This window comes from Prinia subflava, chromosome 8, assembly GCF_021018805.1.
Source record: "Prinia subflava isolate CZ2003 ecotype Zambia chromosome 8, Cam_Psub_1.2, whole genome shotgun sequence".
In the NCBI taxonomy this organism is placed as follows: Eukaryota; Metazoa; Chordata; class Aves; order Passeriformes; family Cisticolidae; genus Prinia; species Prinia subflava.
The window spans coordinates 10427356-10454605 of record NC_086254.1 but is presented as its reverse complement, the minus strand read 5'-3'; the positions used below and the strand labels follow the sequence as shown (position 1 = coordinate 10454605).

The 27250-nt window shown below is 51.7% G+C and overlaps 2 protein-coding genes and 1 long non-coding RNA gene across 6 annotated transcripts in view; 2 read left to right on the top strand and 1 right to left on the bottom strand.

Annotated features, from left to right (window-relative positions):
* The window catches only part of NF1 (neurofibromin 1), a 74286-nt gene extending 68894 nt beyond the window's left edge, over nucleotides 1-5392 (top strand). For all 3 annotated transcript variants that reach the window (XM_063402926.1, XM_063402924.1, XM_063402923.1), the window contains one exon: nucleotides 364-5392. In XM_063402926.1, the coding sequence (XP_063258996.1) occupies nucleotides 364-506 (143 nt within the window). In that variant the 3' untranslated portion in view covers nucleotides 507-5392. The remainder of the gene's footprint in view (nucleotides 1-363) is intronic.
* Nucleotides 3226-8847, bottom strand: LOC134553363 (uncharacterized). Its single transcript, XR_010081078.1, has 2 exons — nucleotides 8387-8847; nucleotides 3226-4677 (listed from the first exon to the last, which is right to left on the bottom strand). It is a non-coding gene; the product is annotated as an uncharacterized LOC134553363 (long non-coding RNA).
* Nucleotides 8848-8962: 115 nt separating this feature from the next.
* On the top strand, nucleotides 8963-26945 carry AKAP1 (A-kinase anchoring protein 1). 2 transcript variants are annotated; one of them, XM_063402918.1, is made up of 12 exons: nucleotides 8966-9093; nucleotides 15097-15497; nucleotides 18527-20117; nucleotides 21362-21495; nucleotides 21797-21923; nucleotides 22164-22294; nucleotides 22375-22552; nucleotides 22820-22970; nucleotides 23618-23685; nucleotides 24588-24661; nucleotides 25150-25215; nucleotides 25353-26945. In XM_063402918.1, exons 3-12 carry the CDS (start codon nucleotides 18551-18553, stop codon nucleotides 25410-25412), a joined length of 2556 nt encoding a protein of 851 aa, XP_063258988.1. In that variant the 5' UTR covers nucleotides 8966-9093; nucleotides 15097-15497; nucleotides 18527-18550; the 3' UTR covers nucleotides 25413-26945. The 2 variants fall into 2 exon arrangements, with proteins under 2 accessions (XP_063258987.1, XP_063258988.1); XM_063402917.1 differs by lacking the exon at nucleotides 15097-15497 and having other exon boundaries at nucleotides 8963-9093.
* The last annotated feature ends 305 nt before the right edge of the window (nucleotides 26946-27250 follow it).

The following is a 27250-nucleotide window of genomic DNA, read 5'->3' as shown; positions in this document are numbered from 1 at the left end:
ACTCTCCTTAGGAAACTCTTAACTCATTAAGAGTCAGTTTGGTGGTTTGTTTCACGTTTTTCTCCTTCCTTCGCTGAAGCAGACTTTTGTTTTCAGCAGGACAGCCAAGTTTTCTTGGTTTTACTCTCCCTTTGCCCTCTGCCGGCCCCAAAGGCTGGAGGGCAGGAGCGGGCGGCTCTGCGGCGCTCACCTGCCACAAATCCCGTTTGATTCTTTGCAGACTCGTCCCGGCGGTGGCGGGCGGGCTGAGCGGGCGGAGCTCAGCGGGGTCGGGCCTCCAGGGGGTGCCGCCCCTCCGGGACCCCGCGGCCCGGGCGGCTCGGGGGCTGCCGGCGGCGGGACTCAGCGCTTGTGTCTCCGCAGGGATCGACAAGGAGAACGTGGAGCTCTCGCCCACCGCCGGCCACGCCAACAGCGGGAGGATGCGCCACGGCTCCGCCAGCCAAGTGCAGAAGCAGCGAAGCGCCGGCAGCTTCAAGCGTCACAGCATCAAAAAGATTGTGTGATTGTCGCTTTTTAATTTTATTTTTTATTTTTGGACCTGACTGACACGCGCGGCCCCTCGCGAAGGGCCCCCTAGCGGGTGTGATGCTGCACTTGATCTGTACAGTTCCCATCCGTCAGCCGCGTTGCCAGATGATCAACTCCTGACCCAGTGCCCGAGTTAACGCCGCCATTCCCCCGTTGGGTTCCAGCCGTGTTCAGAACCACGCGTGTGCCGGGGGAGGCTGCAGCTCTGCAGTGCTGCAGGGCCGCCTCTGCTCCATCCAAAGCCATTTCCCAGCCCCGCCCTGTCTGCTCCGGCCTCAGGTGTTCCTGCCAAGGGAAGTGTTGATCCTGAACCCCGTTTGCACGCCTCAAGGTAGTAGTGGCTTCCTGAGCCAGGGAAGTTTCTCTAACCCTGGTTTTAATCCAAATCTATAAAATTTTACCTGTGTACTTTTTTTTACCACACTGAGAGAAAGTTCATGACAGCTGCAGTACAAGGAGCTTAATTGAAGTGGTGGATTAGGTTAAATTTCAGGTAATTAGCAATAAAGGGGAGAGGAAAAGGAGGCTGCAGGAGTCCCTCATTCCCCAGGCCAAGCTTCACACGCTTGGACTGTACATGGACCAGACTGGACAAACTGGCTTTTTTCCCCGAGCTTTTTTTTTAATTATTTTTTCCCTGTACTTTATCTGCCCTGAGGAAGTTGTACAGGGGAGAATCCCTGGGAAATGACCCTCAGGCTGTCATTGTAGTGTCGTTGTAGGACACGAGAAAAAGAAGAGAGGCTCCAAATATTTCGGAAGGCAAAGAGCGTAGAAAAGCTTTACTGTCTAATTCTTACTACTTTTATAAGGTGTTCCCATAGAGACTTAACATGATTGGAGAATAGGAACAACACCTCTCTAATCCCATTGGTTAAACTAGAGAAACAGCAAAAATGGTTTTTTTTGAGAACTAGAAAGGCAAAACACCACCTGGAGAAAGATTGTTTTGAGAAAGGACAGTTGTTTGCCAAGATTGTTTTGAGAAGAAGCTTTCTTGAGAAATTTTCCCTTGGGAAAAAAAGTTAGCAGCTGCCAGCAGGCTAAAATCTCTCAGACCCAGAAATGTCAGGCCCACATTGTAGCACGTGCTTTAGTTTTGCCCTTCCCAACACCTGCGAGAGCTCCTGGCAGAGTATCAGTGGGGACCGGAGGGAAAGCGGGATGGATTCACCCCGGCTCTGGGGAATGGTGTGTGGCAAAGCTGCCCCTGCGCCGCCCGGGCAGGGACACGACAGCCACGTCTGCTCAAGGTACGTGCATTTCAACCGACTGACACTGGTGCCGTCCCCGGAGTGCTGCAGGCACCTCCCGGGGCGGGCGCGGGGCCCTGCACACACCTGGGGCTGCCGGGGCTGCGGGCGGCGCTCGGGCACCAGCACCTGGGGATGGGCCCGGCCGCTGTGCCGGCAGGGAGGCGCCGGTGCCGGTGCTGCTGTGCCGGCAGGGAGGCGCCGGTACCGGTGCCGCTGTGCCGGCAGGGAGGCGCCGGTACCGGTGCCGCTGTGCCGGCAGGGAGGCGCCGGTACCGGTGCCGCTGTACCGGCAGGGAGGCGCCGGTACCGGTGCCGCTGTGCCGGCAGGGAGGCGCCGGTACCGGTGCCGGTGCCGCTGTGCCGGCAGGGAGGCGCCGGTGCCGGTGCCGGTGCCGTGTGTCTGAGTGGGGCGAGCCGGAGTTCAGGCAGGGGCTGTGTCCCTGGGGGCTCACACAGCTCCTGCTCAGAATCGGATCCGCTTCCCAGTTTCAGATCCCTCTGCTGTGGTAGGGATGAACAATCCTTCAGTGGCTTTAAAGGAAAAAACGTGTCCATGAGGTAAAAGCCAGTCCTCCAGTGCAATCGTTAGTGGCTTTCAGTAAATCAAACTCCACAGCTAAATTATTAGAGAATGGTACAATTAAGGGTTCCAGTTTATTGCTATAGCACATAATTCCCATGTATCCACACAGTAACAATGTAACATTTATGTAAATAAAAATACCTTTATTGTATTGATTCATAAAATAAGAATTTCTTTAATTTGTTTACAGTCCTGGAAAAACTATGAACACAAACTTCATATGCAAATAGTTTGCCAAAACAAGAGGAAAACTTAGAATTAGCAGTCATGGAATAAACAGGCTAGAAAGATGAACTGGTGCAATTAACCACATCCCCTCACTGGGGTGGTGCAGGCGCCAGGGCAGGAACGGCGTCACTGGTGACACAGAGGGGGGTCTGAGCTCAGGGACAGAGCGGGGGCTCAAGCCCTGAGTTTGGGGTCCCCAGGTTAGAAACCATTGTCATCCCACAACTCAGAGTGTGAGGAGCCACCCCCGGTGTCACGGGGGTTTGCAGTGGGTTTGCCCAGTCGAGCTGGTTCCTGCCCTTCCCGTTTTGCTGAGGACAAGGAATTGTAGAAGGCTGAGGATTTGTATGTAGGAGGAAAACAAGAATCTCTTGTAAAGATGGTGTGCTGTTTTCAGTTGTTTCTCGTATGAGCAGGTCTCCTGCAAATGAACAGTATTTCCAGAGGAACTGCCTGACTGGCTTTGGGCAGAGAGCGAGCCCTTGGCTGTTCTGCATGGCCCATGTCAGAAGTGTCCCTCCATCAGAACTGCTGTGTTCCCTGCAGCACAGAGATGTGGGAGCAGAGGGGACAGGATGAAAGTCACCTTCCCTGTGAGAACTACTCCAGGCTCTGTCCCAGTAAAAAACTGGTCTCTTCATGAAGCCAGTGAACAAAACTGCCTTTCCTCTTTCCTGGAAGGAGGGAGCCAGTTGGAGTTTTCCCTGTATGAGAGGTTCAGTGAGAGGGCCTGGACTTGGCAGAGCAGAGGTGGCAGACACCTGTGTCAGGTACGGGTGAACTGGGCTGTAAGGACTGCTGATGGCCAAGGTTTCATTTGGGATCGTGTGTGCTGCGATAGACAGGAACGTTGTCTCCTGGTACTGGTGCTTGGGAAGCTTGTGCTTGGCTCCCAGGGAACCATGGCCTTTGTGTAACGATTAAAGTCCCATCAGTAATTAGTTGTTGAGTGCCTTACTGTCACTGTATCACTCTCCCGCTCCCTCCAGCAGCCACTGCTGGGATTTGCCTCTTTTTCTTTCTCACATCCTCCTGCCTTTGTTCTTTCTCTGTTTGAGCACTCTCCATCCCATTCCATCCCTGGGAGCTCTGCTCCACCCTTCCTCCACCTGCTGCTCTGTTCTGGTGCCCAGCAGGTTGTTGCTGGTGACCGTGTGGGTGTGAGCCCCGTCCCAGGGTCCCCAGTGCCCCTGCGCTCCAGGCAGCCCCCGGGCCACCGGCAGTGGCTGCTGCTGCAGGCTCTGCTGCTGCAGGCTCTGCTGCTGCAGGCTCTGCTGCTGCAGGCTCTGCTGCTGCAGGCTCTGCTGCTGCAGGCTCTGCTGCTGCAGGGCTGGAACTGCAGCCTCAGAGTCCCTGAGCTCTGACATGAAAACTTAAAATTCAGAGAAGCCGATTGGAACACGTGGACCATGTAACGCCCTCCGGGGAGCGTGTGTGACCCCCGGCTCAGAGCCCGTTCCCTGCCCCGCACTGACCACAGCTCAGTACTGTAAAGACAATGAACATTCTGTTTGTGTTTGTATTTTCCCTGACTTAAAGATAACTCAGTAGTATTTGAATAGTGCATAACCTACCTGTAATGATGCCGATGTTTCTGCTTTACCGTGCATGCGGTTTCCCAGGACAGGGAACGTTTCCCTGAGTCTCATGGGCTGAGCCCCCAGCGTGTGCCGGGGCTGGCTCTGACCCGGGTTTAGGATTTAGGGCTTTTTCTGTTTCAGTCTAAGGTTAATTTTTTCCGAACTCACAAAGCACGTCCTATTGTTATGCAACAAACCACAGACAGTCACTCAGAGTGTTGGTCCCACCTTTTTTTTTTATGCAGTATATTCACCTGTAAATAGGTTTTGTGTAAAATTTGACAGAAAAGTATATTTACTACACTGTAAATACATGTGACAATATATTGTATTATTTTGCTTTTTTTGTAAAGCAGTTAGTTGCTGTACATGTATAACATACGGATTTGATTATCTAGTGTTAGTACCTGTTAACTCCTGGCTCCTGTGTCCCACACGCTGTCCTGTGTGTGATCTCATCCTCCAGGCTGCCCTGGGCTCTCCACGCTCCCGGCGGCACCTGTGGGCACAGCGGGGCAAACCTGGCTTCAGATAATTGCTGTTCACCCCATTCTCCCCTCATGTATGTACTGCCCCTTTTTTTTGAAGTAAAATGTAAATTCAACCCACTCCCAGTTGTTCGAAGGTCATTCCCGGGGGCTGCAGGGTAAAGGCGGTGGATGCTGATGTCCTCTCTTTGTTGGGACAAGTTTGGGTGGGTTCTTGGGGCTGAACCAAGGGATCCAGCACAGTGCCAGAGCCCAACCCTCCACTTTTTCTGGGGAAAATTAAGACTCCAGTTAAAATCCAGTGTCTGGGGTTTGTCTTCCCAGACTGGTGCTGCTCTTGGGTGTGGGATCCTGCACAGATCTGAGACTGCCTGCAGTGACTGAGGAAGAAGAAAGCCCATTGTCATGAATTTCATGTCACTTCAATAAGATTATCATAACTGAATAATAAATCAGAATATTTCTTTTTAAAATGTAAATTTAATATTGTAATAAAATAGCTGCTTGGTCTTTAAAGAACAATTCAGTATAATTTGTCTATTTGAGCTTTTTTGCCTAGAAGCTTGAGGTTTCAGCTGTCAGGCAACTTCTCTGACAAATGATTAATCACATCTATTTTTCTTCTGGGGGATACATTACTTCCCCATTAAAAATGTATAAGTACTTATATTCTGGCTTTGTGAATCGTAAAGGATGTAAAGACACATTAAAGTGTGACTGCATTGACTTCTTCTGAGACATCTTCTTGTTCCTGCAGAGTGAACAGACAGACCTGCAGACACCTGGACAGGTGATTCCTGCCCTGCTCCTGGTGCCAGCAGCAGTGTGTGAACTGTTAAATTTCATTTTCTTTAGAGGAAACGTTCCTTGGCTCTGAGTTGGAGCTGCAGTGGGAGCCAGGTCGGAGCCAGCTCCCGAGGAGCCCCTGCTCAGTCACTGCTGTCAAACATTGCTGGAGCTCCTCTTTTGGACAGTGGAGCCTCCCTGCTACTCGAGATCACAAATGCACTGTGGCCACAGGGAGGGGATGAAAGGAGAGCTTGATTTTAGTTATGTATGCGGTTTGAAAAACTGTACTTATGGGAAAATTGCACTGTTGGAGCAGGCAATTCTGTCTAAGGAAATCGCTTCAAAATCCCTGCCCAGCTGATGCTGCCGAAATATTTTACAAAGGAAATTGATAAAGGAAATTGATTACTTGAATGTGGGGAATGACTTCTCTTCTGGAGCTAAAAACTGCACAAGGAGGGAAAGAAATAAAGTTGTTCATGGCTGAGCCCAGATGCTCAGAGCTGTTGGTGAAGGTGCCCAGCACTGTCCCAGGTGAGATGGGTGATATCTGTTCCCTCAGGCCCTCTCCCAGGACTGGATTCTGCTTTCTCACTTAGGCCATTACCAAATGTGTTCTACCTCTCTGCCCTCCCCTCAGGCCCCTGTAAGGACAGGGGACAGAACAGCTCTGATGTGAGGGATGAGCCACTCAACAGTTAACAGTGTCACACAACTGCCACAGCCACCCTGTGCAGTGCTGGCTCCCCCTCAGAGCAGTGCAATCCCTGTCCCCTACCTGAGCTAGGATTGTCAGGTGTGAATCCTTTGCCTTGCAGCAGGGGCTCCTCAGTTGGCTACTCTGCTTAACAAGCTCTTAAATGGAAATCACTGCCGGGCTTGTGTGGGTGGAAAGGGTTTAAAAACAACTCCCATGATGTGACTTGTTCAAATAAGTATGGGTTTGTTCTTCAAAGGACCCATGAAAAAAACCTCTGACGATGGGATCTTTTGGGATATGTAAATGACAGTGCTATAAATAGCCAGGAGTAACTACATGATGAAGAAAATCCTCCTGAACTATTAAATTCTATTTTTTTTCTCATAGCATACTGTCCTTCAGACAAACTGGAAATATCTGTTCTGCTGCTTCCACCCCCAGTTCAGTACTGGGAGAACCCAGGGCAGCTGGCTGTGCAGCAAGACACAGCGAAACGCTGGGGAGCTGCTCGTGCAGCCCCCTCCTCCTCCTCCTCCTCCTCCTCCTGAGGCTGTGAGGACACAGGGGATGAAGAGGCCGGGCCCACACGAGGTTTCAGCAGTTCTGGTCCCCGGGTGTGTGGTTGTGACCCTGCCAAATCCCCAATGTTTGACCCCAGGCGCTGTGAGCGCTGGAATTGCCCAACACCAACAGCCAAGGGAGGCTGTCGGTTGGGAATTCTCAACAGACACACTTCCGAGATCCTCAGATTAGGGACAGCAAAAGGGCAAAGTCCCAACATGGATGGATTTTTCCACTTCCTGTGTGGCACAATTTGTAGTTTTTAAGTGGGTATTCAGTATTAATTCCCGACTGCTCTAAACAAAAAGATAGAGGCAAATCAGGAACTTCTCACAGAAAAACACTTCCACAACTCAGTGATTTAGGAAGGACAATCCTGCTCATGACTGTGATTTCTCCAAGTTACTCATTTACACTCTCACACACCAACTGCCTGCTGCAGGCACGTGTCAGTGAGCAGCGGGCAGGTTTGGCCAGCACAGCCCTGAACCCCCCGTGCCTGCAGGTTTGTGCAGCATTACTGGTGCAGGGCACACTGCTCCCAGCCAGGAGAGCTGCAGAACAGCAGCGGCTCTGCAGGGTGTGCCCAGGGTACTGCCGAGGGGGGAGGCTGGCAGGGGTGACTGCCAGATGCACGGGAAGCTCGGGCTCTCAAGCTGCAAGGAGGCCTGAAGTGCTTTCCTGCACTGCTGCAGCCACTGCTGGCTACCCCAGGAGCTGCTCTGGTTTGTATCTCCCTCTAGCTCGGCTGCTCCCTGTTCCTGCCCCAGAGCATGAACCGCTCCTCCCTGGCCTCCTGCTTCCCTCTGGCTTTGCTGCTAAAGCTCCAAAAGATGAAAAAGCAGCTGAAGTTGTTCCACTGGGAAATCCTGAGCCACCTGTCCCCACACAGGTCCATGAGGAAGGCAGAGCAGTCTCGTCAGAAGCCCTGACACAGCACAGCATCCTGTGCCCCCTGACCTGCCTGCAGCACCCACACCTGGCCCCTGCCACTCCGTTCCACACAACCCCGCTGGATTATTTGGGGAGGACACATCATTCCCAAACAACTCTTCCCACGCAGAGCCAGGGTGGATGCCAAACCCCTCCGGGTGTCACAGTAACACAGAGTTCCCAGTGATGCTCCACAGGGGCCACAGACTCTTCCCAAGACCTGGCTGCTGCTTGGGCTGCTCCTGCCACACCCTGGGGCCCTTCCCTCTCTCAGCCTCCTCTGGAAATTCCCAACCACCTTAGCAGAGCATCGACAATTTCCCAGTCTCCTCCAAGTGCCTTGCCCAGAGCTGTGCTGGGATCTGCTGTCACCCAGCCCAGCGTGTGGCAGTGCCAGCACTGACCAGCCATGCTCCCCTACAGTGTATCCCCCAAAACCTCAGAGCTCCCTTGGGAGAGAGAAATCATTTACACACTGGATCTTCTGCAAGGATGACAAAAGCCCTGGGGGGAAATGTCGTAAGCCTTACACAATAACGTGAGAAGTTTCTATTAATTCCAACTTGGTGCTGGTACAGCTGAGCAATAACCTTGCCTGAATACAGATTTGCATTTCTCATTCTAGTTCAGCCTTGCAGTTCCAATCCATTGTTGTAGCTTCTGGCTAATATTTCCTCACTAATGTGTCACCACCAGCCAAAGTTTTGTGTAAAACTCTGTCTAAAGCTCAGATTCACCTGCTCACGTGTCTGGCTGTGTTAGCAGGCGATGAGGTTCTCTTGCTCCGGAGCCGAGCCCGATGGAGCCAGCAGAACACAGAGCCGGGAGGCGCAGGGTGCTGCAGCGGCCTTGAGCAGCAGCGACAAGAGCCATTCCCAGCGATTTGTGGAGGTGCCCAGGGCCCGACCCGGCAGAAAGCCCGGGACCAGGCAGGGAGCCGGGCTACGGGGACCCGCGGGGCTGTGGGAAACAAGCCCCCAGCAGGGCAGCGGCCGGGACAGGCCCGGGACGAGGGACACGGCGGGAGTGGGCCGGGCTGGGCCTCGGCGGCCCCACCGGGCCTGGCTGCACCGTCCCCCGACTACACCGGGAGAGGGACGCGGGGAGGAAGGCGGCGCGTCCGGACTCTCCCCGAGCTTCGGCCGCACGAAGGATGCCGGCCGGGCCCCCCCGGCACCGCCAGCCGGACCGGACCGATCCCGGCGCCGCCGCGGCTCCGCTCCCTCAGGGCACGGGGCGGGGCCGCGCGTGCGCGCGGGGGTCTCGCGGGCCGCGGCGCTCTCGCGAGAGGGGCGGTGCTCTCGCGAGAGGGGCGGGGCGGGGCGGGGCGGTGTCGCTGCATGTCCGAGCCGGGCGGCCCGGCCGGGGCACGTGGGGCTGCACCGGCACCGCTCCGGACCGGGCCCGGCACCGCTCCGGGCTCCGCCGCGGCGCCGGGACATCCGTAAGTACCGCCCTGCGCCGCCGCCCGCCCGCTGGCGGAGCGGCGGGGCCCGCGGCCGCGGCTGTCAGCGGCGGCGCTGCGGGGCGTGCTGACGGTGCTGCCCGGCCGTGCCGCCCCGGGCCCCGCGCGGGCCGTGGCGGGAGCGCTCCCGCGCGGCCCAAGGTCAGCCCGGCCGGGGCCGGCCGTGCCGCAGCGCCCCGCGGGCGGGGAGCCCCGCGGCGGGGCCGTGCGGGCGGGACGCGGGGCGGGGAGGGCCGCTGCGGGCCCTGCGGTGCCGCGGTGCGTTCTGCTCGCGGTTTCCCGCGGTTTCGGTTCGCCCGCTCTGAGGGGAGCGCTGCGGCCGTGGGTGCCCGGCGTGAGGGCGGGAGGTGGCACGGGCGGTGCAGACTCGCAGTGAAGATGAAGGCACCGTGTGCTGTCTGCTCTGTGTCTGGTCTGGCGAGCCTTGCCTGTGTTATGGTAATGGCCGTAAAAACTGTTATTAGCAAAACTTTTAATGTGCCGTAGTGACTCCTTTTGTTTGTTAGCCAGCATGGAATACAGCTGGGAGCAAAGGAGTTAAATTATATTGCTACTGAGGAAGTGAAATTGTAGCCTTGCTTTCCAGGGAGAATCCTTGTTGTTTGCTGTCTCTTTTTCGTCTTCCCCCTGATTGAAGCAAGGGAGATCTAAGTTACTCCTGTTCCCGAAATGAAGAACTTGCTCTGTGCCTGGCTGAGTTCTTTACTGCAGTCCAGCAGCTCCATGAGGCAGTGACACAGAGTGGACAGGTATCTCAGCAAGGGCATCCTCTTCATGGGTGTTCTCCGTAATAGCAGGAAACGGCACCGAAAGCTGCATTTGGGTGCAGCCCATCTGTCGGGCAGAGTCGGGGGCTGCGGGATGGCAGAACTCGGCCCTTGCCGTGCTGCCAGGGTTGTGCTGCACCTGCCGAGCGTTATCGGGCCCTGTGGACTTTGTCTCAGGCAGCGGCTGTTGCTGGGGAAGGTGCAGCGCTGCTGTGACTTTGCTTTGTGGCCGTGACTCTGCTGAGCACAGCCCGCACGGCAGAGCCCGTGCAGTGTGGGAGTGCAGCTCCCGGGACCCCGCTCCTCCTCGGGCCACGGCTGCCACAGCAGCCGAACGGAGCTGGCTTCTCTGCTGGGATCACGGTGTGACCCACTTCAGGTCATTTAATCTCCTCATTCCTTAATGGGCTGCTTGTGTAAGGGGTGAGGGACTGTGCAGGTCCTGCTGACCTGCTGTACCTGTCACCTGGTGATGCCCATGGATGGGTGATTCTGGAAAGGGGCAGCACAGCCTCACTGTGTGCATCTCATTCTCCATTCCCTGGTGCACCTGCACGTGCTGTACAGTGCAAATGCACTGGAGGAAATGACAGCTCTCGAGTAAGGGAGAAGGAGGGAGAAGCCTGTAGAGCCTGAGCAATGCTTGAAGTAGGATAGAATCCACTGGAATCCATTCATGCATCAATTCCCTTCCTGGTCTTGCTCACCTGACAGTCTGTCATCTTCTGCTTAAGTGTCTCATTGAGCTCTTGAAGGACTTTCAAAAGCTCTCATGGGGTTTATGCAGGTCAGTCTCTCACCACAATCATAGCAGTATCTTCTACAACAGGCTGTTTGCTGTCAGACATAAAACTAATGATATGTTGGAGTGCAGGGTCTGTGTGGATGGCACTGCAGGGACTCAGTTATGTGTGTTAGTAGCTGTTCCTTACTTGGGAGTGCTCTCCTTATTCATCCTTGGTTAAAAAACCCATCCTAGGAACCAGATTCCTTCTTAAAGAACGCTGGAGATGCTTTAAGATACTAATACTGAAAACTATGAACTGCCTAGAGAGCCTTGGCTTTAACCTAGAAACTCCACAGTGCCTCAAATGAGGGGACGGGAGTTCCCTCACTGCCCAGGGTGTGAGGTGAAAGGAGCTGCAGCTCGGATCCACCACGGTTTGTCTGTTCCTGGAGGTGCAGATGCCCCGTGGAGTTAACTGTGACAGGAGTTTGCTGCAGGAGTGCAGCCAAAGCTCTCAGAGCCAGCAGCAGTTTGATTTGTGATGGCTGAGGCTCTCTCTTCGCTTGGAAAACATTGCAGGCTGGCTGCAGGGGGATTGGAGAGCAAGTGCACTTCTGCAGGAGCAGTTATCTGAAGAGCATAATGCTTTTAAAGCAACATAGCCCACTTATCTGTGCTTCTCATCGTTTATGTGCACTTAACTGATATGAAAAAATGATTTAAGGTATTTCTAGCGTCCAGGGAGCCTGTAATAGGATCAGGGCTGGTATCCCAGTTGCCCCTAGCAACATCTAGAGCTAATAAAAAACATTAATTGCAGCATTAATTACTTATAATTGTTTCATGTTTCAGATCCAATGATTAGCCTTTTTAAAATCCTGATTTCTAACTGCAATGCTTCTGTGGAGCTCTTAATGCAAATGACTGGTTAGACTTCATGAAGTGATGATTAACTTCAGGCAGCTATGCTCAGATATTCAGAAAAAGCTATTTTATTCTGCAGGTGCTTAATATTTCCTGGAAATTGAAGCTGTTGCATTTGTTTCTCTTGGGAGTTGCTAGAAGGGGAGATATTTGCATGTCCCAGACTGCTTTTTCAAATGTTTTATCTTCAGCTGGTTCACTGTACATTTTTTTATTGTCCACTACGTGCATTCTGGTCCTGCATTTTGTCAGCTGGAAGCTGACTGGATTTTTGGGTCCTGTACATTACTGTTAGCAGAGATAAATATTTCATAAAAGATCATTTTAAATCATTCTTGAGCAAACAAATCACTGCTGCAGACCTGTCCTGGTCGGGGTTGCCTTTGACCTCTGCTGCCACCTGGCACTGAGAATGAGAAACTTGCCATGTGCTGTGGCTGGTTTTTGACTCTGGGTATAAATAGCAGCAGTTCCTGGCAAAAGTTCATGATTTTCATGTGCCTCTGGTATCAGAAGCCTTAGCTTTGCTTGGGAATGAACCTGGGAATTGGGAGCTTTGTCTGGGACAATGATTGCAGTGTATATCCCCATAAATCTCAGGGCTCTGACCCTGTGCTTTCCTGTTCCTTAAAGAGGAGCCTCTTTTGTTATGAACTTGGGCTTGTGTTTGATTTCTTGTTCAAATGCAGGGTTAGGAAGAATTCCTTGGCGTTCAGGGTTGCAGGAAAAATTAGTACATCCCTTCCCTTTAAGTATTTCAAGTTGAGGGTGGGCTCCCATCTCTCCAGATGAAGTACCTGTCTTCCATTCCTTGTGTTTCTCCCAGCTCCATGTGACTGTGGGAAGGTCATTTGAGCTGTGTCCTGGCTTTGCCTTTCCAGAAAAGCTGAGGAGAGGAGCAGCCTGTGTTCTGCTGTGTGTGAGAGCTGCCCGCCTGAGTGGTGTGGATCAGTGATGTGATCTCTGCTCAGGCTGGGCTGTGCTGTGCCACTCCTTACAGCCACTGTTCATGCACACCAGAGTCTCCCTGCTCATTCACCGTGAGTGGCTCTCAGTGAAGCCTTTGCTGTTCCCTCCCAGCACAGGTGAATCCAGGGCGCCTTCCTCACTGATGTTTGCTGTCCTCCCTCTCTGAGTGCTTCTGCAGTTTTGCCACAAGGCTTCCAACAAGATTCCAGTGCTTTGTGCTTTTCTGCCTAAGCTTAGCCCAGCTCTTGTTTTGGGAAGCTGTTTGTCAAGGTCTGTGCCCAGCAAACATCCCGTGAGCGGAGCTGCTGCTGCTCCCCAGATACCTGGGGCTTGTTTGGTCTCTGCTGCTCCTGGCTCTTGCAGCCCTATCAGTGTGTTTGCTGTGCACCTCCCCGCTGTGTCTCCTTGAAAATTCAGGCTTGTTTTTTGATGCCCGTGCAGAGTATATTGGAAGCCCTTGGTTAGTTTAGTCTCTGTTTTACGGAAATTGATAGAGGTGCCAGGCATCTGGCTCAGGTGGCTGCTTTTAAATTTTCATTTATAAGCTGTACATGTAGTGGCCACTACACTGTGTTACCCATAGCAAGGGCTGGATTGGCTTCTGTATGTAGAAGTAAACACAAAAGGCTGAGTATTAGATGTGTTTATTCTGAAATTCTGGAAACAAATCTGTTCTATTCTCTAGCCTGAGTGAAAATGTAGAAAGAATGAAAGGTGATAAAACTTATATAAATCTAGACTTTTGTGATGTGTTGATAGGTTATAAACGTAGCTTTGCCTGTACTGTGGGGGCACAGGTGAAGTGGTACAGAAGCAGTTTTTTAAGTTTGCTGAGGTATCTGAAACACTTTTCTGGGAAAGTGGAGAAAAAGCTTTCTTGCCTCCCTCTGCAGTAGAGGATTCACAGGGAAACACTAACTTGGGTGAGGAAACTATAAATAATGAAACAACTGGAGCAGGGAGGTAATAAGATATCAAGAGCAGTAGGGAGCTCAGTAACCTGATAGGGTTAATGTTAATTACAAACTGTTCATTTCTGCAGAGCAGGAGCACTCAAGGCCATGCCTGAGTCCATGAGAGCAGTGCTGAGGGTCAGTGCTCGGGTCCCTATGAACTTCTTGATAATTTCCAAAACATCTATTAAAAAACCCTACAGGTTGGCCAAGCTGATGTTTTTATTGTAAAGCTCTGGGTGTGGAAATAAATAGGAACTGTTCTGAGTCCTACATTGGTCCAGAGGCTGCTGTGGGAGCTGTGCTGGGCCAGGGTTGGGCTGTTAAAGTGGGAGAAAACACCCAGAACCAGCAATCAGTGTGGCAGCCCCAGCTGCAAGGGGGGACTGAGCTCCTGTAGGAACAGCACTGGTGCTGATTACACTGACAGCAGTTTTTATCTCAGAGATAAAAGACAGCCTGGTGTTAGTGGTGTTTCTTGTTCCAGAGCACTAGTTTAATTCTACATTAACCAACTTTTTCAGCCTTTTATTTAAGTCATAATTTATCCTTTTGCAAATAGGAGACTGCTGGTTCTTAAATATTCTAAGGTTGTGGAGTGGCTTCACTGGTGGTGTTTGTTTGGAGAGGAGCCTGTTTCTTGGGTTCATAGCCCATGTTCAGTGGGCTGTGAAAAGGTGGTGTTGCTGAAGGGGTATCTCTTGCTGTTCTAGTCTTTCAGAGCTACTGTTTGAAGCAGAAATTGCTGTGGAGCGCTTGTCTTTAATTAGTTAAGTACAGAGAGACTTCCCTGTTGGCTTCTTTTAAAGTGAGTGCCACCCAGTTTGAGATCTTGTTGGCCTGGCTCCTGCCTGTCTCTGGGTGTTTGCAGCTCCTGAGTCACGCAGTCTGAGCTCCTGGCTCTGGGTGGTGCTGGGTGTGAGGGGGGCACTCCATGCTGGCCGGGAGAGGACTGGGGAGGCTGTGGAGTCTGGTGGCCAAGTGACACCCTGGTGATCCAGAGCGTGTGATGCAAGGGCTGGCAGGCTGCTGTGGCTTCACAGCTCCCTGCTGTAAGCTCAGGCCCAGGGCTGCTGCTCAGCTGCAGGGGAGAAACCCCCTGTGCTCTGCAGCTGGAACAGCTGGGAGCACGTGCTGCAGCAGGACCTGACAGGAGGTCCCTCCACTGTGGATCTTCTTTCTCCTTCCTCTTGTATGAAGCACAAAGAAGCTGCAGTTAGATAATGCAGTGCCACGTGCCAGTTCAGCTTTCGATGAAAATATGCCTCATGCCAAGGGTAGGTTATGTAAGTCCTCACGTCTGTCTCAGTGCAGCAATTTTTCTTATTTTAATCTTAACAGTAGGGCCTCCAGTTCCTTAGGTTTTTGTTAACTCCTGTTCCTATGCCTCCTATAAGGCAGAGCATGTGCTACCAGTTATTTTTAGCATGGAAAAATTTAAGAGCCCACGTGGTCCCATTTAGTTTGAACCGTGCCAGCCTGTCCAGTTCTCTTTCACCCAGATAGTATTTATTTCCCAAGTGCTGCCTCACTAACTACAGGGTTTGTCAGGAGGCATCCTGGCCTTGCTGTTGAAGCTGCGTTTCCAACTTGCTCTGTGATCCTTTAGGACGGGCTTTAATTCCAGCCTTGATTTCCACAGCTTTCAGGGTTTGGAAACCTCTCAAGTGCAGGGGCAGAGGGCAGCGGAGGAGCCGGGACCGGCTGAGGGTACGGCCCTGCAGAGCATGGGGGCTCAGTCACTTGGGAGTCATCCTGGCCTCTCTCCTGGTGGAGACTCGAAGCAGCTCGCCTTCAGAACAGACCTCCTTGCGTGTAGAAAACCCTGAAATTCTGAGCAAGTGCTTGCTGAACTCCTCTCGGACCTGGAGAATGAATTATCTGGCGTCCCCAGGAACCTCATGCTGCGAACATTTCTGACCTTATAAGGCTGTGAGTGCTGAGGGCTCTGTGTCCTGGCCAGGAAACAAGGTGGCTTAGAACTGCTCTGGGACCCTAATGTAAACGAGCAGAGTAAATTGGCTGCCCTTGGCTTTTCCTCAGGTAGGTAATGTGTGCGTTATTTCTTGTCTTCATCTCCTTGCTCTTTACCAGCAGTTTTCCATAAATCAAGTCAGGACAGACTCTGAGAGCTGCCTGACCCCTGCTGTCCCCTTGGTGCCTTGATCTCAGCCTGACGTGTGGTGGGAATTATTTAGCAGGTTGGAGGTGTCTCAGGCCCAGCTGCAGCTCCCAGCCCCATGATACAAGGTGTGACATTTAGGCCGGATTCCCGGCGTGCTGGAGGGAAGTGGCTGGTGCTGGGCTGAGCGCGTACAGTGCGTGAGCTCCACACTATTTTTGGTGCAGGACTGTTGGGGCCCTGCGTCTTGGAATGGTGCTGGAGATGCAGTGTTCTCTGGGGGCTGTGGCTCCTGCAGGCTGCTCTTCTCCTGTCCAAAGCCTCTGGAGCTGCTGCATTTCCCAGCTGGCTCCTCCTGCCCAGAGAGAGAGCGTGGGGCGTGCTGGGCCGGGCTCCCTCCCGCTTGGCAGTGCTTCAGGGCATGTGACTTGACAAGTTGCCATTTTCTGTCCTGCTGCTGGCAGGAAAATCCCAGGCTTTCCTACCCCAACATGTTAAAATGATCCCGTTGCCACTGCAGTCCCAAGCTGGCTGTCAGATCAGCAGTGAGGAGATGGCTTGGTTGCACTGGGACGGGCTGGGATGGGCAGGTTTGATCCTCTGTCCTCAGGCATCACACGCAGCCAGGCTGTGACCAGCATAGCAAGGTCTGGCTGCAGAGTCCTCCTGCCAGGTCTGTGGAAGGAGATGTTTGTTGGTGTTGAGCTGTTCCCCAGCCAACCCAGCACTCCGGGATGTCTGCTGGCATCTCGTGCAGAGCCACTGCCTTTCAGCCTGCTCCAACTGATGGGAGGAGGTGGAATTCCCATTTAACGTGATCCTGGTAGTGGTACAGCTCTGGCTAAAATAATAAATCAAAAACATAAAATCAAATTAACATTGCAAGGAGCTGTCAGCTTATCCAGTAGCCCCCACTCACCCAGGTACCACAGAGGAGTGAAGATCTTTATCCTAAATGATGATAATGTTCAGAATGACTCACAGAACTGTTTTGTCTGCCAGACTTTAGGACAGGCTTGTCCCTCTGGGGCATCCTGCAACTGTCTCCCTGTGCTGCAGAGCTGTGTGGGACTCTGGTTTGGACAGTTAGTGCAAGTTAGTAGGGAATCAGATAATGATAGGACTGTCTGTTTAATTGGGAGTGCTTGCTGGGAATGGACTTATGTGAGCTACCTTAATTTGGGTTTGTAGTACTCCTGAGAGACAGCTTGTAGGGTAGTTCTGCATTAATTACAACAACTTGGGCACGCAGCAGATGAGCACTCGAGCTCACAATGTGCCATTGTGCTGGGCAGCATAAAGGGGGACCTGTTGTCTTGGCAATGTACAGGCTTCAGCCTTTCCAAACACACAACAGCCACAATATTGCATAGGTTTGATGGTTTTTTAATTCCAAAATCCCAGATGTTGCCATTAACAAGAGGATTCACCCTCAGCAGGGAGCCCTGCTCCCTGAATCCATACAGCCGGCTGGGAGTAACTGGGATTTAGTTACTTCTTAGTTATTTTGTTTATTTAATCAGATACAAATGTCTGATCAGCACACAAGTCTCCCGTGTAGAGCAACACAAATGCCTTATTTGTGATGGACTGAGAATATTAGTGAACTTAAATCGTGTCTGCAGCTGACCTTTCATTTGGGATTGAACAAGCAATTTTCTAGTCCCTGCCTTTGCCATTCGTTCATTCATTTGCGTGCCTCAGTGTCTGGGCCCTGCAGGAAGCAAGGCAGGGTCTGAGCCAGTGTGGGTGAATTTGTGTGGATGCTCCTGTGGAACAGAGAGTGTGGCTGGAGGAGGTGAGAAATCTGTGATGAATATGAAATTATCTGAGGCTGTGACACTGGATTGGAGCCCGAGGGAGGCATGGTTTTGTCCCTCAGCTAGAACATCATCAGCTCCTTGTGGAGATTGTGGCCTGAAGGAGTGTTGCACTGGGAGCTGTGGTTGGGGTGTTAGTCCTGATAACAGAGGGGTTTTTTTGGTTGAGACACACTGAGCGTGGGGCCAACTGCCTTGGTTGTCCTCTCTTGTCAGAAATATTACACTTCTAAAGAGGAACCAGATAATGCTCTTTTCCAGTGGGTGGCTCGCATTTCTAAGACTTTGCTATCTCCTGAAAACAATCTTTATTTTTGTTGCTTGCTGGCAAGAGTCTTGAGGGCTGTTTGGATTAAAGCCTGTCTGTGTAAGCACCCTCAGACACGTGGTGTTTTGCTTTAATTCCTGTGCAGTGAAAATATAAACTGTGAGTGCTTTGCAGCAGGGCTGTTTGGGATGTGGTAACAGTTTAGCTTTGCATTTCAGCTGCAGACATTCCTTAAGGAAAAGGAAAGGCATGGCAGCCCTGCCTCATGGGACCCAGGCCAGTGAAGGAGCACGTCTGGGTGTGCGGGTGGGGAGGAGGTCACAGGCCTTGCAGAGGAAAAGGGAGAGCTGTCAGCTTTGGAGTCAGGGAGTGGCAGCTGTCAGTGCAGTGGATTTGGATGTAGAATAAACTTTGGAGCTGCATTCCTATGGCTTTATAGAAGTATGCATTGTCAGACTCCAGAGCCCTCGGGAATGGGGTACTGCCTTTCAGGGGAGAGCTGGGGAGCCCTGGGTGTGCCAGGCCTGTGCCATGGAATGCTGTGAGCCCAGCCCCGTGCTGGAGGAACCTGCCTTGCTGGGGCAGGACTGACCTGCACAGGTGTGAGGCAGCAGAAGCAAGGGGAAATTAAGTGAGGAAGGGTGAAATCATGGAGTATAATGATGAGACATGTCCAGATATCCCTAGCCTTGGATAAGGATCTTTTTCTGTGGTGTGCTGGCAGAGCGGAGATGTGAATTTCTAGAGCAGTGGGAAAACAAGCCTGACCATGCTAATAGCAATGCCTCAAGGCACTTACAGGGCCTCTGCCCTCCTGTTACCTTCCCTGTGACTATTCTAAGGTGATTTCTGTTTCTCCTAGGTGTAACTGCTGACGCTCTGTAAGATGGCTTTACGCTTCCGCAACTTCGTCCCGTATGCCATTCCTGGAGTGCTGGCTCTTCTTGGCTGCTGGTGGATCTATTCCTGGAGAAAAAGGCACTCGGGCTATCGTGACAAACGGGCAATAGCCATTGGAAGGGAGAAGCAGGAGGAAGCATCAGAGAGCGATTCACGTCCCAAACCAGAGCCATGTGTTCCTCGAAGACAGCCTCTTTCCTCAGAAGAGGAGAGGCCGGCCCTGACCTCCCTGCTGCCCGCAGGGCCGACGACGCCCTCTCTCCTGTGCCCAGCTCACGAGAGGCCGGATCTCTCACGGGACCTCCCAGACCTGGCAGCAACAGCCGGGCCCAGCACCCATGAGGACGACAGTGCAAAGCTGGAATCGATAGGAGCTCGAGAGGGAAGCGGTGTCCCTGCCTCGCTCCCTCAGCCCGCTGGGAGCACGGGGTGTGCCCATGCACTGGGGCAGGGCTCAGGGGCAGGCCACGGCCAGCAGCCACCCCTGACACGGGAGCCTTCGGGGGTCAGGGAGGACGTCAGCAGCACAGAGCAGTCAGATGAGCCTTCATTTAAGCCCCCTAAGGAAGAGCAGATGCCAGGAATTGTGCAGTCAGATACTGGCTCTGTGGCAGCCTGTTGCTTGGGATTGGAGAAAGAATCCAGTGCCCCACAAGCCTTTCTCAATGAAGCTGAAGTTGTATCAGGTCACGAGGATTCCGCAGTGAGTGTGTTACCAGGGAGTTTGGAGTCTGCCTGTCCAAAGCAGTCCAGGGAAGAAGAGATGTCCGAGTCAATCCCTGATACTACACCAGTGTGTCAGAAGGACACACAGCCAAAAGGAGATGAGTTGGAAAGAGAGAAGATTGGAGGAGTGAGTTTGGACAAGGAAGTTGAGAAAATTGAGCAAGTAGCAATACAGATAATTTCCAAGGTCATCTTGGCAGCAACTGAGGAAGTGCTGTCGGGTTCTGCAGACGATGCATCCCCTTGGCTCTGCCAGGCCGCTGCCAGCCGAGCTGAGGCTCCTCTGGGGATGGAGAGTGTTGCTGCCTGTGGCCAGGTGCTTGTGGAGGGAGCCACAGCAGCTGATGAGAGCGTGGGGAGCAGTGCAGGGGAGCAGGGTCAGGCTGTGACAGATTGTTCATCGCACGGCTGTTGGGCCAGCCCTGCTCAGGGCAACACAAAGGGCTGTCGGGTGAAGAGCAGGGTGTGCAGGGAGTCCCAAGGAGTTGATCGGACTCACGTGGAGAACTCTCTGGAAGAGTCACCTGTGGCCATGGAGGACTCTGGGTATGGCACGCACACCCCCGGAGGAGGGTCGAGCGCAGAGGAGCCCCTGCAGAGCACGGTGCTGTCTGTCACACCAGAGCAGCACTCGGACTCACTGAGCACACCCTCAGCCACAGACACGTCTGCTGAGCAGAGCCTGGTACCAAGGGACACCCCCTCTGCTCCGGGGCTGCCCGAGGGCAGCACAGAGCCCTACAGCAATGGGATCCTGAAAGAGGATGGGCCAGAGCTGAGCCAGGAGTGTAGCAGTGCGCCAGGGACGGATGGGGATCACTCGGAAGGTAAGGGACTGGAAAATCCTCCTGCAAAAAATATGAACAAACATTGCTGGGGAGCACCTTGCAGGTGTGGGACCTCATACCAGTGGTTTCTGGTGACTTCTAGGAAGCCCTGGGTGCTTACCCCTGTGCTGACAGGAAGGTGAGGCAGGTTCTGAGGTACTGCTGGAGGAGGCAGAGCAGAGCTCTGATGAACTGTGATAAAATCAGCTGGTTGCAGAGCAATTACCCTGAAGCCTTTTTGTTCGGAGGGGCAGGTGCATGCCAAGAAATCCCAACAGGGAGCAATATTCATGGAGTTCCCCCATCTGTCTGTGCTGCTTTTCCCTTGTAGATGCTGGATGATGTGTGCCTGGCACTGTACATGCAAAGCTGTCTGAGCAAACGTTAGCCTGTGTGACCTTGGGGATGGATGTTAAAATCCTTTGTAGGACCCTGTGGTGCCAACAGCCCTTAATGACAGGGGATGTCTCTTGTAATTGCTACAAAGCAGTTGGAACACTGCTTGCTGCAGGACATGGGGCTTGAGTTTGCCAGCAATGAAGGATTGAACCCACAGAACGCTTCCACTAGTGAGAGTAACCCCAGGAGGAGAATGGTATTGCCTTGTTGTCAATGCTGGTGTAACAAGGAGGTCCAGGAGTGAGCTGTGGCACTGAGACATTGAGGGTGGCCAGAGGGGCATACAGCAGGTAAAGCTGACAAGGTGGCAGTGTTGGACAACAGGTCACCCAGTTGACCTTCACATCCAGGCTGTGGGTCTTAAATCCTGCAAAGCCGATGCCAGCAGCTGCACCCTTGGCCTTTCTCAGCCTCTGTGCTGTGTTACCCATTAAGATGTGGCAAATGTGAAGCAGCTGTTGGGTTCATTTTCCTCTTTGGTCTCTCACTGGATGGTCTGAATACTTGCAGGCAAGGGAGGATCTTCATGCTTCTGCTTGTTAATGGGGAGGAAGGACCAAGCTCGAGTGACACTGGCTCTGAGATCTGGTCAGGAGGAGGCCGTTGGAGTTTGTCCCTTTCCCAAACAGAAACCTTCCTGATACTGGGTGATTTGGGAGCAAAATACACTTCAGCTCTTGCACCTTGTTTCTTCAAATACAGGGCAAATTTGGGCAAAAGGCAGCCCCCTACCACACCTCATAGTGGGCATACTTGGCACTGGGGTCACTCTGCAGCCCTTCCCTTTGGGGTGTGAGTGTGTGTGAGTCTTGGGGGCTGTCTGAATGCTTGTGCCTGTCTCGTAGGTTCAGATGCAAATAGTGTGGATTTTGTGGACAGTGGCAGTGCCATGAGGAAGACAGTGGCTCGCCAGAACGCAAAGCTGGAAGGAGGATCCAGCAAGCCAGACTTCGTTATCTGGGAAATCGAGGTCCCAAAGGTAACCAGCTGCTGGCCTGCTCACCATCCTGCCCTGCCCTACACAGCCACCTCCTGGCCTGGTGCTGGCTCTGTGCCATCCCAGGGAGGTCAGCAGCAAGTTCAGGAGGACTGGAGCATTCTGCTTACTGGTCTGGACCCATCCCAGAGCAGCTGAACTCTGCACTGGTCCAGCACTGCCTTGTATTTATCCTGCCTGTGATAGTGGAACTGAGAATGTGGGTGGTGTAAGCCACAGAGAGCAGGGATGGTTGATCTGCCTTTCTCTTCCTGACTGTTGTTCTCTTGTCCCTTTCCTGAAGGAATTAGTTGGCCGCTTGATTGGCAAACAGGGGAGGTTTATGAGCTACCTGAGGCAAGCGTCTGGTGCCAAAATTTATGTCTCAACACTACCTTATTTCCGTGACTCCCAAGTCTGTCACATCGAAGGTGAGTGGATTGTGTCTCTATTCATGGTCCAGTGTGTATCTTGAGGGGCTTAATTCAGTGAGCAAGGAATTTAAATGGATTTAGTGGTTTCTGAGGGCAGTGCTTTTCAAACCTGTTAAAACTTACACGGTTGAGGTAGCGCAGGAGGATCCTGGCAGTTGTATTTCCTCAAGTGACAGGACTGGAGGTGTCCTCAGCATGTCCATGCTACAGACTTCCCTTGGGATTTTTGTCTTGCAGGGACCTCACAACAAGTAGAGAAAGTCCTGAGCCTGATTGGCAAGAAGTTCAAAGAGCTGTGTCTCACCAACATCTACACCCTCCCTCCGCCGATGCCGCTGCCGCTTCACTCGCTGCTCGTGTCTGCCTGGGTGAGTCCTGGCTCTGGCTGTGCTGGGATGGAGCTTGCATTGCCAGGAGCACTCATGACATTTTTTCCTCCCCGTGGCAGCTGTTCCTGCCCGATGGAGTCACTGTGGAGGTGGTGGTGGCACACCAGGTGGACGCAGGGCACATGTTCCTGCAGCAGCACACGCACCCCACGTTCCACGTGCTGCGCAGCCTCGACCAGCAGATGTTCGCCTGCTACTCCCAGCCCGAAATTCCAACCCTGCCCACGCCGGTAGAAGGCAAGTCTTCCAAGCTGGAAGGGAGCTGGGTACCTGGGCAGGGCAGCTTGGCTGTGGCAGACAGAGCTGAGAGTAAAACCCACCAGTTCTGTGTCTCAGCTGCACAGTGCTGGCGCTGTGGAGGGTGTTGGAGGAAGATGGAAGCAGCCTAACAAATGCTGTTGGTTCTCCGTAGATAACTGAGCAGCTCTGCCCGTGCCTGAAGTGCTGATTTTTGGAAATCCACTTATCCTGAGCCTTTCTTCCCTGTGCTGTGGTGTTTTGCAGTTGGTATTATCTGTGCAGCTCCAGGCCTGGATGGGGCATGGCTCCGGGCTCAAGTCATCAGCTACTTTGAGGAGACCGATGAAGTGGAGCTCAAATACGTGGACTACGGGGGATATGATAAAGTGAAGGTCGACACACTCAGGCAAATCAGGTCTGCAGAGCCTCTTCCATGGCCTGAGGCCGTGTCTGGCTCAAATCCTAATCAGAGGAGTCTGTGTAGTTTGAATTCTTAAAGGTTTTTCCACAGCAGAAGTGGGAAATGGTAGAAAGGTTCAGCTCAGCAATGAGTGTGGGTTTTTGGGAGCACAGCAAACTCCTGCAAGGCCTTTTTGAAGGGAGGGGAGAGGAAATGGCAGCTTCTGCCACTTCAGTGTGGAAGTGGAGGAAAAGGATGCCTTCAGGAGGCCTTGAAGTGTAATTGATTGATGAGCCAGGAATAAGAGCCTGATTCTCAGTGCTCCAGCCCCACTGTCTGGGACAGCTGTGTTGCATCAGGGGTTTCTTAAACAAGCCCACTAAATGTTTGATTGTGCCCCAGAGCTGGGAGACAGGCAGCACAGCCTTCCTGATGGAGGTGGCTTTTGCTTAGAGCCTGATCCAGCTTGGCATGTTAATCAGACAATTTATTGCTGCTCTTAGATTGCTGGGAGAATTGTCTGGTTTTTATTTTTTTTTTGTTTGACTGTCATTAATTTAAAACTGAATTCCTGTAAGAGCAATTTGATTAATCAATGTCACATTGAAGAATGTAGGAGTGATTTAAAGCCCTGTTCTTACTCTGATCCTCTTTTCCTGAAGGTCTGATTTTTTAACACTACCTTTCCAAGGAGCAGAAGTTTTACTTGACAATGTGGTGCCACTTCCAGGTAATGGAGCTCTTGATGTACTGTTGGCCCTTCTCCTGCAGGTTTCCATGGATGCAAGATGTGTCCAAGCCATGATTCTGTCTAAACCTTCTACCTCCTATTGCCAGTGCAGCCTCTGATGTGACAAGAGGAAAGATTGGAAAAATTGTATTGTATTCTTCTAAATGTGCTAGCGTGGCATAACCTGTCAGAATCCAGGGGGAAGATGATAAATGTCCAGGCTTTTTCCTGCTTGGAGGAGAGGATGAATTACTGTCCTAAGCAGCAAGCTGGCAGGACTGGCAGGGTGTAGGTGCAGTAGCTGTAACTGCTCTAATTCTTCTGACACAGAGCTCCTGTAAACGCAAATTTAGTTTTTAATCTGCAGACATATACCTGACATTTTCCTCCTGAAATGACTGATTTGTAAAGTTCTGTGTTTAATTGCCAAGCCTGCAAGCAGCGGGAGAATGTCAGTCACTGCCTAGAAACACTTTGATTTGCTTGTTTTTGTCCTTGGCTCTACTCAGCTGCTGGACACGTGTGGTACAGACACTGAGTTCCCAATGCCATGGGTGCCCTGTGTGCAGGGTCAGCAAAGCCCTGAGGGACCTGAGCTTAGTGTATAGAGGATCAAAACACCAATGACAGCTCCAAGGTGCTGCAGAAATGTACTTGGCTGTCTTTAAAGCCTCCTGATTCATCAGCTACTTTGTGTTCACGTGATTATGGCTGGTGGCTGTAGGAGGCTCTTCATCCTTTCCCTGCAGAACCAACAGCTCCAGGGACAGGATCAGCTGGCTGGGAGGGTTCTCAGGCCCAGTGTGTGCAGGAGAACAGAGAATATTAGCTTGGTAGTCCTTTCTGGCCTGGAAAGTCTGTGAAAAACCTCATTTGTTTCCTCTGCTCTCCTTTTCCTACAGATGAGGATCACTTTTCCCCGGAAGCCGACGCTGCTGTCAGTGAGATGACCAGAGGTGCTGTCCTGGTGGCACAGGTACAGCACATGTCTGCAGAAGTCTTGCTGCTGGTGGCACTGCTGGTGTCCCCTGCCCTGCACTCTGTTACATAAAACCCAAAGCCACAGCCTCCCAGCTGGGCTCCTCGGAAGTTCTGGGGCTGGGAACCTCCATCAGCACTGCTTGGCACTGGGAAGGGATGGGCATTGCCTCTTGTTTCTGATGCAGGCAGGGGAAAGGGAACCTGCATGGGTGTACAGAGCCCAACAGAGTGTCCAGCAGATCCAGGGTCCCCTGCCCTGCCAGGCCTCACTGGTCTGGCACCGTGGGCATGAGGGACCTGGCTCCAGCTGGCCAGAGGCAGCACTGGGACATTGATGATGTCCCAGAGACTTCTGCAGGCAGCACCTGCTCACAGTCCAGAAGTGCTCACCTCTCCTGAAGTGCTTCTGGCAGTGGCTGTAGCTGTCTGTGTAAATAATCAGGGCCAGAATTTCTGCACACTCACATTATTCTGTGTTTCCAGGTCACAAATTATGACAGTGTCACAGGGCTGCCACTGATACAGTTGTGGAACTTGATGGGAGATGAGGTGGGTATATTGATGTATATACTGAAAACTCCTTAATCATAAACCTTTCATTGTTGATTAGGAATTTGCAGAACCCGTGTTTGCTGCTGTGTCTTGTTCACTTATCTATTCTTTGGGTTTTTTCCCCCTCCCTTTAGGTGGTGTCAATAAACAGGACTCTGGTGGAAAGAGGGTTTGCTCGGTGGCTCGACTACTAGCAATGTCCTAGATGCCTTGACAACTCTTTCTGCAGAGAGAAAACAAAAGACAAAATCTTGTTTTGCACTGTTACAATTCGGTTTGGCAACTTCCCCCGAGGAGACCCATTCACACCTGCCTGTGGAGTTTTGTGGTCCACTGAAACATGTTTTGCTCAACTGTTACCATTTCACTAGAACAGATACCTCATCTCCTGAAAGGGGGTGTTCAAAGCCATAATGACAGATATACTGTAGCTTTAAAGCAAAAAATCTTCCCTGGCCTCTGCTCAAAATTTAAATGGAAAAAATCTAAAAGCCTTGGGGGTGGCTCAAGGCAAAGGCCCCTGGAACAGTAACCACGCTTTGGTTCTGGCTGTTCGTGCCCCATGAACTCGGTGTCTGCTTTCCCCAAAAGTGGCATCAGTTGTCCTCTTTTTAACAGGCCCTGCCTATGAAATTAATGAATGTTATTAAGGAATTTAATGTTCAGTTATGGATTTCTCTGTATTGTGCCAGTAACCTGCACAAACAGCATCCATCTTGTGTCTTCCTTGCGCCAGGAGGTGGAGGAGTTGTTCCCATGTCTCACTGCAATCATGGATTTTAGGCTTGATCTGCTCTCCCTGCAGGGGCTTGGAGTGCAGGATGTTACCACTACAATTTTTGCTCTGAAATGTCATGTATTTAAAGAAAAGAAACTGCTTGCCAAGCCCAATTGTAGTTTATATTTTTCTAGCCGTGCAAGTCTGTAAATATATATAAAAAAAATCATTGTAATATTTTGTACAAGAAAAACACTGGAAACAAAGGGAACTTTACAGAAACTTTTTCACACCAAAATGTCCTATATAGGTAGAACTGGTATGGAGTGCATTAGGGTAGCCAAATTGTTTGGAGCATCCAAATGTTGGGAGTGTTTCAGCTCTGCTGTACGAGGATCAGTGTCCCCTTAGGTTGCTGTCTGGTTGAAATTGTGATCTCTGCATCCTTTGCTATGTTGCTGTACAGATCTGTTAAAAAAAAAAAAAAGTAATAACTTGGCATTACTCTTGCAGTGGTGTTCTCTCTCAATTTTTTTAATTGCTCCTTTTTAGATTTCTGTTACGTATTTAAAATTTTGCTCAAGTAATTTAAGCTGACTTAATACTCTTACAGACATGGCCTCTAATGTGTATCATTTTAGATATGGATTGAACTGGGATTTATTGCTGGGATTTATTGCTGGCAGAGAAGACACTTGCCACAAACTGTTGATGTAGTCAGTCCTCAGAAGCTGCTGCAGGTGATTCAAGGATGTGCTCACATCCTGTGAGCAGGCACGCCAGGGCATCACGCACTTGGACTGTGGCCTACAGCAGCCTTTAGTCCAATCCCCCCTGCTAGGGAATGGTTATATCCTTTCTGGGAGTTCTTTCCTATTTGGCACTTTGACTTAACGTTCATGTTTGCAGTAACATCCAAGGAAAACTAAATTGGGTAACTCAGATCTATTAAAAAAATCCATTTGAAATGTTTCTTTCCATTGCAATTAAAGCTCGAATTTTAAGCCATCTTAGTGAAACTGTGATGACTTAAGAGCCTTCCTTTCCTGCCTCCACTAGGGCAGCCCTGGGCTCCTTGCTGTGCACCCATGGTGTGGATGTGTTGCTGCTTATTGTTCATGGCAAAGTTTGACTTGTCTGGATGTCAGTGTTTTCCCTTCTTTGAGAGGTGTCAAAGTCAGGAGTCTGCAGCAGGGGTGGGGAGCTCTGCCAGTGTCAGCTCCATGTTTTCCTCTGGCTCTGCACTGTGCAGGAACATCCTGTTCCCTATTTGTGTTGAGAGCTGGTTTTTAAACTGCAGTAAAATAGAACATT